Source organism: Cervus canadensis, chromosome X, assembly GCF_019320065.1.
Source record: "Cervus canadensis isolate Bull #8, Minnesota chromosome X, ASM1932006v1, whole genome shotgun sequence".
NCBI classification, from domain to species: domain Eukaryota; kingdom Metazoa; phylum Chordata; class Mammalia; order Artiodactyla; family Cervidae; genus Cervus; species Cervus canadensis.
In genome coordinates, this window is record NC_057419.1 from 16,359,071 (window position 1) to 16,375,177 (window position 16,107).

The 16,107-nt window shown below is 45.7% G+C and overlaps 1 protein-coding gene across 4 annotated transcripts in view; it reads right to left on the reverse strand.

Annotated features, from left to right (window-relative positions):
- The window catches only part of WWC3 (WWC family member 3), a 109,317-nt gene that overhangs the window by 58,868 nt on the left and 34,342 nt on the right, over nt 1-16,107 (reverse strand). For 2 of the 4 annotated variants that reach the window (XM_043459570.1, XM_043459572.1), the window contains exons 2-4: nt 10,325-10,434; nt 6,435-6,638; nt 5,402-5,461 (exon numbers count right to left, since the gene is read on the reverse strand). In XM_043459570.1, coding sequence (XP_043315505.1) covers nt 5,402-5,461; nt 6,435-6,638; nt 10,325-10,434 — 374 coding nt within the window. The remainder of the gene's footprint in view (nt 1-5,401; nt 5,462-6,434; nt 6,639-10,324; nt 10,435-16,107) is intronic. The other 2 variants (XM_043459571.1, XM_043459573.1) reach the window with 1 other exon arrangement.

Here is a 16,107-nt window from a genome sequence, read left to right on the forward strand (position 1 = left end):
CTGTGAGCAGACTACGCCTTCGGACCAGGTGCGCACCTCCAGGAGTCAGCACTGCAGGCACCTGCTCCAGGGAGCCCAGGAGTACTCGGGCACAAAGGACAGCAAGCCTGGACAGTTGCCGTGCTGACAGGCAGTAATTACCAGAGCCGACCAAGACATGCCTATAATCAGGCGAGGCCAGATGAAGAGGGCACGACCTCTTTCTTAAAGGCACCATAAGCAAACGGACAAAAAAAAAAAAAAATCAAAAGAGCCCACTCAGAGGCAACTTATACAAGTAACACAAGAGGCCACCGAATCCAAACCAAGAATTCCCTCTCTTGGGCAGACTGGGAGATCTCATGGACATGTGAGCTCGGTGACAGCCTTTGAGGTTGAGTCCTGCCAACTAATACCTGGGAAGATGCTGCGTGAGCCATTTTTCCCCTGCCTGCTCCAACATGCCCATGAGCAGGAAGATGAAGGGCTGAATGGGTGGACGGTGGCCCTTATCCCAGGCTAGGCAGGAGATGAGAAACCCTCACCAGGGAAAGAAGGCCAGATAGTCTTTGTGGGATGGGCCAGGAGCCTCAGAAAGAATGCAGGCCAGACTGAGGACTGATAAGGTCAAGCCTCTCCAGGCTTGAGCCAGGAATTCAGGGCGGGTCAGCGCTTTCTCACCGGAGATAAGGCTGACTTTTTCCCCAGGCACCAACTTGTGCTGGAGGATTCTGGGAGATCCCAGGAGCATGGGGAACAAACAAGTCATACTCCTGCCGCTGGAAGACAGGGTCATGATCAGTGGATCTCAACTCTGGGAATCCCCTGGGAAGCTTTTTTTCTTTTTTTAAAGTGTCTGGCCCCAGTCAAGACCAATTAAATCTAAATGTCTAGGGGTGGGAGTAGGGACCAGGCTGTAAGACGTTTTAAAAGCCCTTCAAGAGATTCCTCCAGTGCAGCCACAGTTGAGAACCACTGGGTGACAATTCTTCTGCAAAGGACCAGATAATAAATATTTCTGGCTTTGTGGGCCATACTCTGTCTGTCTCAGTCCCTCAACTCTGCCCCTGTACCTGCTACAGACAATGGTTAAGTGAATGGACCTGGCTAGGTCCCAATAAAAGCTTATTTACACAACACCCTGAGTGCCTAGGATTCAGCCTGTGGGCCAAACTTTGGTGACCCATGGTTCAGAATATAATTTACCCCAAGCAAGAATTCCTTCCAAAAGGTCCTGCAATGGTCACATACTTCATTGGAATGCAGCTGGAGGCCAGTTTCTCAGGAAGAATGAAAAATAAAAGTTTCTGAAATAACGAATGTATTTAGTGTTAAAAGAAGATACACAGAAAAACATACTGCAATGAAGAAAGCAGGAGAAAACTCTACAAGATGGAGCTGCAGAGAAAGTACTCGGTGTGTCTCAGAAACTGAGTCTATGGTAGAGAAGTTTCATGGCAGGGCTCTACGGAGCATCGCACAGGACCAGGGCCCCGGTCAGCTAGTTCCTGAGCATAAAGAACTATAGCTGAGTTGGGCTCCTAATCTCATGGGGATGTGTCTGCTCAAAGCCAGCAAAGCAGACTCTGCTTTGGTCAGAGACAAGAAAGGTTAAGGCTTGGCTATTCTCAGACACCAGATGGCCCAATATTGATGTGAAATTTTTCCTCTACAACAAACAAGAGTTTTATTGTGGACTTCCATAACTCAGGGGGAAATCTGTGAAGGCTGTGGAAGAGAGTGTTTGCCCTCCCCCATGCCCTTCTGCTCCAATATTAGAAATGGCTGTTTACCTTTATTGCCTCATTTCCCCCCTATAATCAGTCGTGAGAGATAAATTGTGTCCCCCAACACCAGGTGCTAAGGAACTCTCTGTTGAAAACTAAACAACTAGTCTGGCTATCCCACTGTGGGCCATGAGGAAATCGAGAAGTAAAAAGCGTTCTGCCTATCACGTGTCCCTTCAGGTGCTGTGAAATTGCCAGACAACTGGTCAGTTTACAGTCAGTCGGTCCTTATTTCCGGGTCACTTGAACAATGGGAGGGAAGGCTGTTTCAAAATCACGTGATCCATTCTTCCAAGCTGACTCTTTCATGTCTCCAAAATAGTATACACAGCACTGATAACTAGCTCCACCAAAAGATCTGGGCTCAAATCCAAGGTCCACCATTCATCAGAGGTGTAACCTAAGAAGTATCAGTCTACTGAATATTGTTTCTTGCGTGTACAAGGAAAGTAACATCACCATATTACAATGCTTCACAATGTTGCAGTCACAACAATTCAGGAAAACACTAGGCCATTCCATGATGGTTCCTTTAGTTTGAGTCACTTGCAATGAAGGAAGTTATGGGGGCTAAGTCCCAAGGTCCTTCTGCTGCCAGTACCTAAGCAAAGAGACACCTCCCTGCTTTGGATGATTAACAATGTGCGTGATCTGGGCTGTGTGAGACCTGCTGGGTGGCCAACAGGGGCCCAGGTGTGCCATGGATCCTGCCACCAGCAGCTCCTGACATGGGCCCAGACCTTACAGAGGTCTGGGCTGTTATAGCACAAGCCACCAGAATGACTGTCTTGAACTTTAGCCTGTGGCCAGAAATAGTTTGTCTGAGTCATATGTAACAGAAGTATCCTCAATGGAGTTCAGGTTAAATGGCAAACTGAAGGAGCTTGGTGAAAACCCAGGAACAGCAGCTACTTGACAAAATGCTTGGATTAATTCCTAGATTCCATTCACAGTTCTTCTCCCTGAGGAGACAGGCTCTAGGAAGAGCCACTGGCATTTCCAGCCCTTCATGAAAATAGGGAGGCCCCACCTGGCCTCCTCTACTGCATGAGTAGAGACAGAGATGGAGTCTATGCAGGCACTTCTTGTGGGTTGGGAGGTGGAGTCTCAGGATCTCAAATCAACACCATGGAGTCATCGCCTTCCGTGACTCAATGTTTCTTCATACACGACTTTAAAGACAGCATCTCGACTGTTACTTTTTTACTGGGCATTGATAAAATTTGACAGGGCACAGGAAGAATGAAATTACCTGCAAGTCCCTATTTTCCCAAATGTCTGGGGAGGGAAAAGCCTGTGGAAATACAAAAACTGATGCTGAGGGATGTCCCAACTCCAGAGTCCTGGATGTTTCTATGCTCTAGGCTCTGCGATGCTCTGGGAGTCTTCCCCTCCATCTGGGTGTGGAATCCCATAGGCTGCAACTAGGTCTTCCTATATTTGCATCAAGGGTTCCGTCCTGAGTCCCTATATGGTCTGCAACTGAAGTCCTGGCTGCACCAGTACAGTAACCAGTACATAGACATACCTCCTCTCTCTCTTTAAATTATTTATTTATTTTATTTTAGGTTGTGCTTGGCCTTTGGTGCTGCATAGCGGCTTTCTGTCATTGCAGCGAGTGGGGGCTACTCTTCCTTGAGGTGCGCAGGCTTCTCATTGTGGTGGCTTCTCTTGTAATGGAACACGGGCTGTAGGGTGCACGGGCTTAGTTGCCCTGCAGCATGTGGAATGTTCCCAGACCAGAGATGGAACTTTTGTCCCCTGCATTGGCAGGCGGATTCTTATCCACTGTACCACCCAGGAAGTCCAACATACGTTCTTTTCATCTAATTTTTCCTTTCAATTGCTGGCAAGAGACTTCTTACCAGGTTCTTCTGTTATGCTCTTTTTCCATTCAATTCTTAGCAAGACTGACGGGCAAGTCTCTTTGGAGACCTAACCAAACCTGACCAGTTGCCTGGGAAGAAACACTCTATTAGGTTGAATCATATGAAACTGCCAATAACTGGCCCTTTTTAAGCTACAAAAGTGACAATTTTATATGGCCCAACCTACATCTACCAAGCAACTTTTGGAAAGGTTTAGAATCACTAACTATACTCTCAGAAACAGTTCCAAGTCACTGCTTCAGCCAAATGCAACCTGGAGGCACAAGTCCATGAGATCGTTTAAGAGACCATATGCTGAGCCACAAAGTCATCTCAATAGATGTCAAAAAACTGAAATCTTACATAGTCTAGTCTTTGACCACAATCAAATTAGAAATCAATAACATCACACCTTTAAAAAGTTCTAATAGCTTACTTTTAAAATAATCCATGGGTCAAAAGAGAAATCACAAAGAAAATGAGAAAATATTATGAATATCTGGTTCATAAAACATGAACCAAAATTTGTAGGATGCAGTTAAATAGCACTTAGAGGAGAATTTATACCTTCAGAGGCTACGTGAGAAAATGAGAGGTCTGAAATGAATGCTCTAAGGTCCCACTTTAGGAAGGCAGAAAAAGAAATTAAAGCCAAACTAAGTAGAAAGAAGGAAAAACTAGAGAGAACAAATCAATAAAAAATTTTTTTTAAATTATAAAAATAGGGGAAGAAAACAGAAAACTAAAACCCAGTTTGCTGTAATGCTATATATAATCGATAAAGGTTGAGCTACACTGATTAAGAAAATAAAGCACAAATTATTATTATCACAAATAAGAGAGAGGACACTAGCTCAGAGTCTAGACATTCAAAGAATCACATGGGAATTCTATGAAAACTTTCAAAACTTGACAGCTTGATCAGCGGTCAGCAGATTCCCTGTGGGCCAAATTCAGCTTGTTTCTTATTTTTATACTCTTTATCAGAACAAATCACACACGTCATTTACGTGTCATGTCTGGCTGCTTTTGCACTGTAACAACAGGGTTCAGTAGTTGCACCTAAGACCATATGACCTATGGTGCCTAAAATACTTACTATCTGATCCTTTACAGAAAAGCTTACTGATTTTTGGACTAGATGAAAGAGACAAATTCCTTGAAGCACACAAACATCAAAACTGACTCAAGAAGAAAGAGGAAAACCTGAACAGGCCCATGTCTATTAAAGGTACTGAATTTATAGTTACAAACATTCCTACAAAGAACCAGATGGCTTTTCTGGTGAATTCTATCAAACGGTTAAGAAAGTATCAACACTGGGCTTCCCAGGTGGCTCAGTGGTAAAAATTTGCCTGCCAATGAATTAAGTATCAATACCAATCCCACACAACCTTTCCAAAAATTGGGGAAGAGGAAACATATCCCAGTTCATTCTGGGAGGTCAATTATTATCCTGATACCAAAATCAAAGAAAGACATGACAAATAAAGAAAATTATGAAGAAACCAGCTTTTCCTAAAAGTTAGCACGGAGCTGACACATCGCATTCTGATGGACAGTAAAACAAACAAACAAACAAGAAAAAACCTAGTACATACCAAGAGCTGAAGGGCAAGAGATGAAGCAGCCTGGAAACTACACACCATCATACCTGAGCCTGCAATCTTTCATGGTACATAGAAACACAGCTACCTAAATTCCTGCTACAGGGGGCAAACTCCACCCTCACCGCTCTCTTCTCCACAGCTCGTATGGCTTATTCACCTTCGACAGCAGTTGCAGTAAAAAAGATGTCTGGCCCCCTCGCCTCAACTCCATTCTGACCTGCAACACAGGATAAATAAAGCTTTGAGCATGTCTTTAACGTTCAAAGCTGTGTCTCCAGAGCTACACGCCTGGCAACATGTCACTCATGTCACAGCTAAGTCCCTCCAAGTCTCAATCAGATTTAGGTTTTTATAAGATAAAATCTAGCAGTACCAACTTCATACACTCTCCCCAAGCTCACTGCCACCGGGCGAGTCACAGCCACGCACACCTTCGGTGCGCAGTTAAGTGTGACAACTCTGTCGAGAATGGACTGGCTCAGGCAGTGACTGAATGGGTCAGGAACCAGAGGCTCTGGCTTCTGAGTGATTCCTCCTGTTCCTGTGCATCTCCTGAGTCCTAATAACAGGAGCCCATGCTCGGCAGGCTCTGAAACTCAGAGGGGTTCCCTTTGAAGAACATCAATGTGCATCCATCCATCTTGGGCAGAGTTCCCCGCTTTCCCCACGTTATACTGAGTTTCTCCACCTTCAGTGTCTTGTGCAAGAAAGGATGCTATAAAGAGACAGGGGCCTGACATAAGTGGAGGCTCCTGAGCAATAAAACCATTGTAAGGAATTCCCCAGGATCACCCCAGACGAGCAGGGATCTCCGGGTAAACCCTTTTCCACGCTGACAAATGTGAGTCGGGAGGCGGTTCTGTGTCACTACCTGAAACTGTGCTTCCTTGCTTTCTCCCTTCCCTCCCTCCCTACATGGAAACTCCAGGAGAGCAGGGGCCTCTCCTATCCTATCTTATCCTATCTCAGCTCCACCATGTTGAGTGGGCACCTGATAAACACTTGCTGATGGAGTGGTAGGGAGTGACCATCGGATGCTGGCATGGGTGGCTGACTACCTAACAGTAGGCGATCAGGCACTTTACTCAGCTGTCTTGCTTGACTTGCGCCCGGGGTCTGCAGAGACTGGGGTCTGCAGAGACCCTGCTCTGGAAGCCCCACGTGCTCCTGGAGGGGGATGCTCAACTCACAGCTGGTGTACGAGCGGCTGTCGTCCTCACACATCTTGTGCAGCTGCTGGTACTCCTCCTGGGCCAGCTCGAAGCGCTGCTGCTTAATCTGGTAGATTTCTTTCTTGGCATTGAGAGCCTCCTGGGCTACAATTAAATACTCCTTTAGCATCCGTTCCTGCTCCCGCCTCCACTGCTCTCTGGGATCCTCAATCTGGGTCAGCTCTGAAATGGAAAGGGGAAGAATATGAGGGTCTTCCGAGTCCCATCTTTAGGCTGAAAAATCGTGTAGTTATGTGACTAATCAATACAAAAGTTAATGACTGACCATGATGTACATCATGGAAGCATCTGTATGATGAACCCTCCCAGAGTGTGGGTCACCTCCTATCAACACAGCCATGCCTGGGTCGAGAAGAAAGCTCTGTAGATGCGTAGGGGAAGACGATACCAGACAATTTTTTTTAATTAATTTTTAAAAAGTTTTATTAAAGTATAAAAGACATAGAGAGAGCTTCTCACAGGTATCAGAAGGGAGCAGAAAGAGTGCCCCTTTAATTTATTTTTAATTGGAGGATAATTGCTTTACAATGCTGTGTTGGTTTCTGCCATACAATGTAAATCAGCCATGAGTGCACATGTGTCCCTCCCTCTTGAGCCTCCCTCCCACCTCCCGCACCATCCCAGTCCTCTAGGTTGGCACGGAGCCCTGGTTTGAGCTCCCTGCATCATACAGCAGCTTCCCACTAGCTATCTATGAGTAAATGTTGGTGGACAGGAACCCAAAGGAGACCATCACTCTCAAACTAAGAGACACATACAACCTTTCTCTCCCTGCCTTTTTCAACGTGGGCTGCTGTTGCCTCTGCTGTCCCGGGGACTGGCTCACTCCCCTTCTCCTACCTCCCATGCCAGACCAGAACTTTCTGCATCTTTCATGAATTTCCTATAAATTCCCCACTTGCCACTCCGGCTGTCATTCAACCAGCTCCTCAAAGGGCTCACGCCTACCTCTGGCTCCAACCTCTCTCCTGAGTGCCCGTCTTTTCTTTCCTCCTGCCTCCAAGAGGCATCACCACGTGGACGGACACAAAGGACTTCTAAGTCGCTCGTCCAAAACAATTCCGTCTCACACAGCACCCTTTCGCTACCCAAACCACAGCAATCCAAAGGAAGCCACGCTGACAAGTGCCTGCTTCTCCGTCTGCCCCCTTGGAATGAGTGGCTTCATCTTCACTGACCCACTGAGCTAACCGGGAACTTATCCTCAGAGTATGCCTGCCCCTCATCCCTCACGCAGACTATTTCATGGGCCCTCCAGAACTCGCCATTCCTGCCCCTGCATATAAGAGTGACTGATGCCAGGACGTCCCTCCTTCTCCCTTTAGTTCAATCAGATTCTCACACCCTCTCTCCCAAAACACCTGCCTGCCTCATCCCACCAAAAGCCATCCTCTGAGTGCTCGCCACAGTCACCTTCCCAACTCTGCTTCTGATTCTACACCACGTAAGCCTCTTTTAAAGCAGAAGGTCTTACCAGGGCATGATGAATGTTCTGGAATTAGAGGTGATAGCTGGACAACACTCCATGCACCCAATGCCATTGAACTGTACACTTTTCAATGGTGAACCTTATGGTCTGTGCATCTCACCTCAAAATGGTTACAAATGTAAATTCTATGTCATCTCTACCCCCACCCCCACCCCCACATACACAGGAGCACTCACTAGGATGTTTAAAGTAAGTTTCTTTTGAAATCTCCTTCGAGCAACATCCCCTATCCTCTTTCACACTGCTATCCCAGGTCCCCTCCTGGAAAGCCTCTCTGGGTCTTAAAAGCTCCCATGGAGAATTAACAAAAAATAACAAAAATCAGGGTCCTGACCTAGCCCTGGAGTTCAGATTCAGTGGATCTGGGTGGGGGGCAGGGGGAGGTCACAGCTGTTTTAAGTGCCCAGATGTCTCTGACAATGATGTAGGCATCAGACTCACCAAGGTCGACAGGCATCATTCGCACTCTGTCAAGGGCCCCCGAGGATCTTGGGAACCCTGAAGGTGACCAGACCAGGGCCCCTCTGGTCCCTCACTGCACTGTCAATCTGCACAGTTCCAACTTAACATGTGACTCCTCAGGTTCTCTGTCTTTAAAGAGCTTTCCCCTTACATCTGTGCTAGCAAGAGTTAAGATCCCAAGGGAGCTTCCTTGGTGGTCCAGTGGCTAAGAGTTCTCCCTGCAATGCAACGGACATGGGTTCAATCCCTGGTCTGGGCAGATTCTACACACTGCACAGTAATTAAGCCTGTGCGTCACAGCTACTGAGTCCACACGCTACAACTACTGAAGCCTGTGTGCCTAGAGACTGTGTTTCACAACAAGAGAAGCCACTGCAATGAGAAGCCCAAGCACTATGACTAGAGAGTAGCCCCTGCTCACTGCAACTAGAGAAAGTTCACATCTGCAATGAAGACCCATCACAGTAAAAAAAAAAAAAAAATTAAATTAATAAAAAAAATCTAAAGAAAAAAAGAGAGCTTGATTCTCAGGAGCAAGTTTTCTGGAATGGGGTCTTTGGCCCATTATCACAATAAAAATCTTTCTTGTCCCCAGGGAAGAAAAAAATGTTGGGTTCACTGAAGGTTTCAGAGAGAAGAGGTGGCATGACTCTGGAGCTGACGTCTTCAGCCACATCCTCCATGGTGCTGGGTCACCCCAATTACACTCAAGGTGGTTAGAAGAAAGTCCTTGGTGATTACATGGTTTCCAGGTTCGTGGCCATGTCTAGTGTGTCATATCAAATCCTTGACAGTGGATCCTGGGTCTCACCTTCCTGAGTGGCCAGCACAGAGGGCTGCTTTGTAAAACTTGCTGTGACTCAGTGAGCATGCGAGCAAGGCACACTCACAGCAAAGAAGGGGACACAGCAGGAGGAGAAGCAGGGTTTACGAGAGACGAGCCAGCACAAGGTGGTCCTGGGCCTCAGTAGGCTTTCCAGAAAAGTCGTGTAAGGCCTATGCCTGTGCCGTTCAGTAACGCCACCCAGGCCCGGAGACAGCGAAGCCCTGACCTGAGGGGAAGGTGGCCCAGATAGCCAGAAACTCCAGCTGCATGCAGCCCTGAGGTGCTCGGCAGCCAGGCCAGGGGAGGGTGGCCCCTGGGTGCAGCCTTGCTAAGCACCACATCCATCCTGTCAGCAGTGGATCTGCCTAAGAAGCCCTCCTGCCCGTGGGGTAACCACTGCGGAGGGCAGCAAGGCCAGGGCCACACTCAGCCCTCTGTTCAGGCATCGGGTAAGAGCCAAATCACTGCAGGCTAAGTATCTGAAAATGCCCCCAGACACCACCAAGTGTCCCTGGGAGGTAACACCAGCCCCAGATGAGAACCACTGCTCCCAACAATTCTACAGAGAAGGCTGGCAGGGTCCAGGACCTGTGATTTTAGCTGAGGTCCTTACATCATTTTCTCCCTTCACAAAGCTCCAAAAGGTTTGGCACATTACAGTTAAAAATCAAAGGGATAAGACAAAATGAAGTTCAGATAATCATTTGGGCATTTATTGTTCCAAGAACTTGTAAATTCCACTCTGTAAGAAATACTCTCCTCATTTGGTTAGAGGTTTCTATTACCAGACTGCCTGGGAAATTTATAAAATTTATTCCTTCTATTAGGTATTCAAACTCTGCATTCAACATATTCCATGCAATCCTGGGCAATATACAAGCCAACGTACAATCACTTCAATTTTTGAACAACTCAGCTAACGAACACTTCAGACGACATTTATAAAATCCAGTTTAATGCTGTGTTGGAGAGTAACAATTGCTTCACTCTACAAGAAGAGTTCCTAGCATCTGTGAGATCAACGTGAAAACTCAACCATATATAACAACTCAAGCGTGGCATTCTACTTACTATTTATGTGGTCCATGTAATAAATTCCAATTTGTTTATCATATACAGTTTCCCATCCTAAAGGAAGTTCATCCCCAACACAGTCAGCAAAGGTCAATGGCTTTGTTATCCTGCAAAATAAAATTATGAAAGCAAATGTGAAAGTGAGGTCAATTTCACCTAAGTTTGCTGAGCTGACCCTAGAATTTGGTTTTAATACAAAATTCTTTATCATCTTAACAAATTGACTGCTTTCGTTCCAACTATCTGGTTGGAAGAGTAACTTACTGACTTTGCCTAAATAATCATCAGTAACAGTATCAGTATACTCATGGTTAAAAGCATGACTATCCCACAACACAACTTTAAATACCAGTGAAAACAGATATTGACAGTTACAAAACAGGTAAAACAAGCATCTTTGAAGCTGTATGCTTAATGAGTTGATGACAATGGAATGTGGCTCTGCCACAACACGAGAGCACCTATGTTTTGTTCTCATTCTCTGACAAATGTTCCCCGGTCTCAACTTTCGGTTTCTGTACATTACGGTGTCAATGTATTTAAAATGTATTTGTAAGTTTCATCTACACCCCCACCCCCACCGGGCATAAGCGAAGGAGTTAAATGTTTACCACCCACCAAAGGCAAAAAGCCAAACAAGCATGGTAACGATACAAGGAGATGCCTACTAAATACTGGCTGGATTCTTTACTCAGTAGGAGTCAGAAACTGCAAAGGATCCTCTTTGTTTTCTGGAGAAAAACAACAAAAGCATATTGTCTACAGACGTTTCTCCTTGAAGTCAATCTGATCCAGGAAAGCTTGGCTTGACACAGAGAGATAAAGGAAAGGTTTTCCAGATAAGTAGAACCTCCCCCTCCCCTACACCCCATGATCACAGAGATTGACAGGACAGCTGTGGTATAAAACAGGCCACCCCTAAAATTGCCCTGAGTCAGGGCAGCTATCTATTCAGCCGTCTCTAAAAATGCACAGTGACTGGTATGCATGAGAATCTGATAACCTAAATTTCACTAACTCAATCTTCCCACATCTCTGTTTCAGTCTCTCGCCCCAGAAAAGTGAGACACCACAACCACTGCCAAACCCCACAAGACCAGTATGAATTTTGAATATTTTATTTCCCCAAACTGGTCTGACAACAAAGTTCTGTCTCTCTCAGCAGCTTTTACAAACTGATCAACACCATCAGAACAACACTGATTGGTCTCATCTTCATTTTAAACATATGGTTTTAAGAAGTTAGGAGTCAATATCAAAACAGAAATATACATATAGAAAGTAAAACATACCCTTGGAAATCCTCTTACATACGATGCGTTCAAAACCCTACAACATCACAAGATGAGCCTACTGCATACCCTCTGTCCCGGCCCCAAACACCAATGTCCACAGCATAGTTCCTTTACAGGTAGGGAATGGGATAGTGGTGGCATGGTTCCAAGTCAAACAAGTAATGGCAGAGTGTTGTGCATGACTCAAGTCCTGAATGGGACCAAACCGCAACAAAGTGCCACCTGAAGATAAACTGAGTTCTGAGCACATCTCTGCTATTCTAGATTCACGCATAAGCCTAGAGAAAATGGCCAAGCACAGGAGCATTCAAAGCATCTTTTATATATATGACCTCATTTAGTCAACAAACATAGATGGGAAGCCTGCTCTTCCAGTGCTGCTGAACCCAGCTCACTTATTTTGTGTTGTTGTTGAGTCACTAAGTTGTATCCGACTCTTTGTGACCCCCATGGACTGTAGCCCACCAGGCTCCTCTGTCCATGGAATTCTCCAGGCCAGAATATTGGAGTGGGTTGCCATTTCCTCCTCTGGGGATCTTCCTGACCCCGGGATCGAATCCGTGTCTCCTGTGTCTCCAGCACTGCAGGCGGATTCTTCATCTGCTGAGCCATCAGGGAAGCCCCTGGAGGATGTGTCATCCTGATAAACAGATGGATAAATCCAAACAGCAGATTCAGAGAACAATGACCCTGTCTCAACTGCCTTTGACCCCCAACATCTGACCTAAGAATAAGTACGTTGCATTTTTACAAACATTTTGTTCATTAAGGGAAGGAGGATTAATATATTTTACAGTAAAGAATTCACCTGTCAATGCAGGAGACACAAGGGACATGGGTTAGATCCCTGGGTCGGGAAGATCCCCTGGAGGAGGACATGGCAAACCACTCCAGTATTCTTGCCTGGAAAATCCCATGGACAGAGGAGCCTGGTGGGCTACAGTCCATGGGGTTGCAAAGAGTCGGACATGACTGAGCGACTAAGCACACAACACAAGCACTCTCCTACAATCAGTAGATACATTATTTCCTAATAGATATATTATTTCCTAATTTCCACTAGTGTAAATATTCATGAGTTCAACACTTCAACAATTTCTCAAGTACAACAATTTCTCAAATAGTCAGTTTCCATGTAAGCCAGAAATCCTATACCTATGTGTATACCTAAGAGAAACAAAAATATATATCCACCCAAAAGAATGTCCACAGCAGCATTATTCGCCATAGCCAAAAGGTGAAAACAACTAAGGGCCATCAACTGATAAATGGACAAATAAAACGTGGTCTATGGATGGAATGTGATTCAGTCATAAAAAAAGAATGAAGTACTGGCAAACATTACAATATGGATGAACTTTGAAGTTACTGTGCTGGGTGACAGAAGCCAGACACAGAGGCTACATGCTGTATGCATTCATCTACAAGAAATGTCCAGAACATGCAAATTCATAGAGACAGAGGGTAGATCAGTGATTTCAGGGGTCAGAGATAAAGTGGGAATGGGGAGTGATTGCTAAGAGGTTAGGCTTCCTTTAGGGGGTAATTACACTAAGAACTAGTGAATGGTATGTTTTAAAGGGAGAATTCTATGGTATATGTGAATTATATCCCCATTTAAAGAACTATGATGATGGGACCATCTCTGTGCATACAGCTTGTAAACTGTATTTACAATTATTTTCTTTGAAAGATTCCAGAAATAAACTTACAGGGTTAAAGGATATGAAGCTCTTTTCTCTTTATCGTAAATCCAAAGTAACATATTCAGATAGTAAAATATTAAAAGCATAGGAAATAAAAGCACCTATGATTCAGAAGTCCTGGATTGATGGTTTAGCTTATTTTCCTACATTTCTCCACAGCTGACATCACACTAGATACAATTTCACACGCTAATTTTTTTTTCATTTATATCTTTCCTCATGTCCTTTAAGTCTCTGTCACCATCACTTCCTATCATGTGAGAATCTTCTGCCACATGCAGTGAACCATAACTGTTTTACCAGGAACCTCAAGTCATCAATTTAGGCATGTTCCAATGTTCTGTTCTTTCTTGTAAATAATGGATGTGAGCTTATAGCAAACCCTTGATGCATACTGCCAAACTGCTTTAACATCAGTACACACTCCTAGCAGTGGAATAAGAAATGGCCTTTCTCATCACCCTGCAGGGATCTCTTGAACACATTTGTTCAAGGGCTCAGGACAAACCTGGACGGCACGAGCATGCTTCACTATCAAGGAACAAGCAGGTATGGTGCACAGCATAAGTGCCCCAGCATTTTCAGAATGTGGAGGAGTTGGATGATGAACTGAGGGGCTGGGCACTCAGCGTTCCCCAAGGTGAAGCCCCCATGTGGTCATTTCTCCCCAGTCTCCTCCTATCTGAGCAACATTGACCCGGAGTCGCTGACTTCCCTGCATAGATCTTCCCACGGTAGATTCCCCACTTCTCAAACAGCTCTTGTTGGCCTCGGCAGAGGAAATGAATACGTTTTGTTGGTCGTTCTTACCAGAGTTGGTCCACAAGAAGGGGGAGAATCTGCAGGACGCAGACATGGGCTTCTTTTTGTTCCCTTTTGCCTGCTGCATCCTGTAGGGCTCTTTAAGAAGTGGCGTTGGGGGGTTTCCCTCGTGGCTTAGTGGTAAAGAATCTGCCTGCCAATGCAGGAGACACAGGTTCAATCCCTGGTCTGGGAAGATCCCACACGCCACAGAACAACTAAGCCCCTGCTCCACAACTACTGAGACTGTGAACTGCAAAAAGAGAATCCACCAAAGTGAGAAGCCTGTGCACCACAACTAGAGAAAAAGCCCGTGGAGCAACAAAGACCCAGCATGGCCACAAATAAAATAACAACAACAAAAACGAAGTGGCACTGGGCCATCTCAGTCACTACCAGTTCCCAGAGAAACTGCCGAGAAACCTTGGATAAGTCATTCCTTCTCTCCCTGGGCCTGCCTCAGTTTCCTAATCTTTACAATGGAGGTGATCTGATGAATCTCATGGGGTCCTGCTGGCTGGTTGAGGCCTCCTGAGTTACAGCACAGATACCAGCTCCATCCACTCCACCTCCTGCCTCCCCCTCCACCTCCAATAGACTTGCTTCAGACTATACTAGTTTCCTTATGTTGTTGTGACCAACTGCCACAAAGCAGGTGATGTTAAACAACATGTGTCATCTTTCAGCACCGGAGACTGGAAGCCCAGATTGATTTTACTGAACTAAAACCAAGGCGTCCATAGACTGTATTCTCTGGAGGCCCTAGGGAGAAGCCATTCTCTCTTGTTTTCCAGCTTTGAGACTGCTGGCATCTGTGGTGGCTTCCAGCATCTTGAAAGCCAGCCATGGCCAGTAGGTCTTTCACAGGATGCCTTCCCTCTGCTTCGCCCTATTCCAATCATAAAGCCCCTTGAGATTACATGGGTCCAGCCAGATCATCAAGGATCAGTTCAGTTCAGTTCAGTTCAGTTGCTCAGTCGTGTCCGACTCTTTGCAACCCCATGAATCGCAGCACGCCAGGCCTCCCTGTCCCGTCACCAACTCCCGGAGTTTACTCAAACTTATGTCCATCGAGTTGGTGATGCCATCCAGCCAACTCATCCTCTGTCATCCCCTTCTCCTCCTGCCCCCAATCCCTCCCAGAATCAGGGTCTTTCCAATGAGTTAACTCTTCGCATGAGGTGGCCGAAGTATTGGAGTTTCAGCTTCAGCATCAGTCCTTCCAATGAACACCCAGGACTGATCTCCTTTAGGATGGACAGGCTGGATCTCCTTGCAGTCCAAGGGACTCTCAGGAGTCTTCTCCAACACCACAGTTCAAAAGCATCAATTTTTCAGCACTCAGCTTTCTTCACTCCCCCTCAATTCCAAGATCCTTTATTTAGTCACATATGCAAAGTCCGTCTTGCCATGGAAGTCAACATATTCATAGGTCCCTGGGAGTAGGACGTGGACACCTGAAGAGGTCATTATTCTACCAAGCATAGCCACCATAAGACTGCAGTGTGACAGCAAGCAGAGCTGGAGCCCGTGACCCAGTGACTCAAAAACCATGCATTCTTCCCTCCCAGTGGGGCTCAGGGGGCTGGAATATCTGACATCAACTACCTCCAATTGCAGGAAAATAAAGGTGAGAGCAGGGAGAAGCGAGCAAAGTATAATCATTGATTCTTTTTCAGTCCATGAAGGCAAATGAATTCATCTGGATGATATACAACCTTCCTAATGGTGACTTTTCAAAAACTGAGGTAACCAGGTGGCTCAGCAGCAAAGAATCTGCCTACCAATGCAGCAGACCCAGGTTAGATCCCTGGGTCGAGATGATCCCCTGGAGGAGGAAATGGCAACCCACTGCAGTATTCTTGCCTGGAGAAAATTCTATGGACAGTGGAACCTAGCGGGCTACAGGTTCACAAAAGAGTCGGACATGACTAAACAACAACACTGGCTTAAAACATTAAATACCTTTCCTATGTAC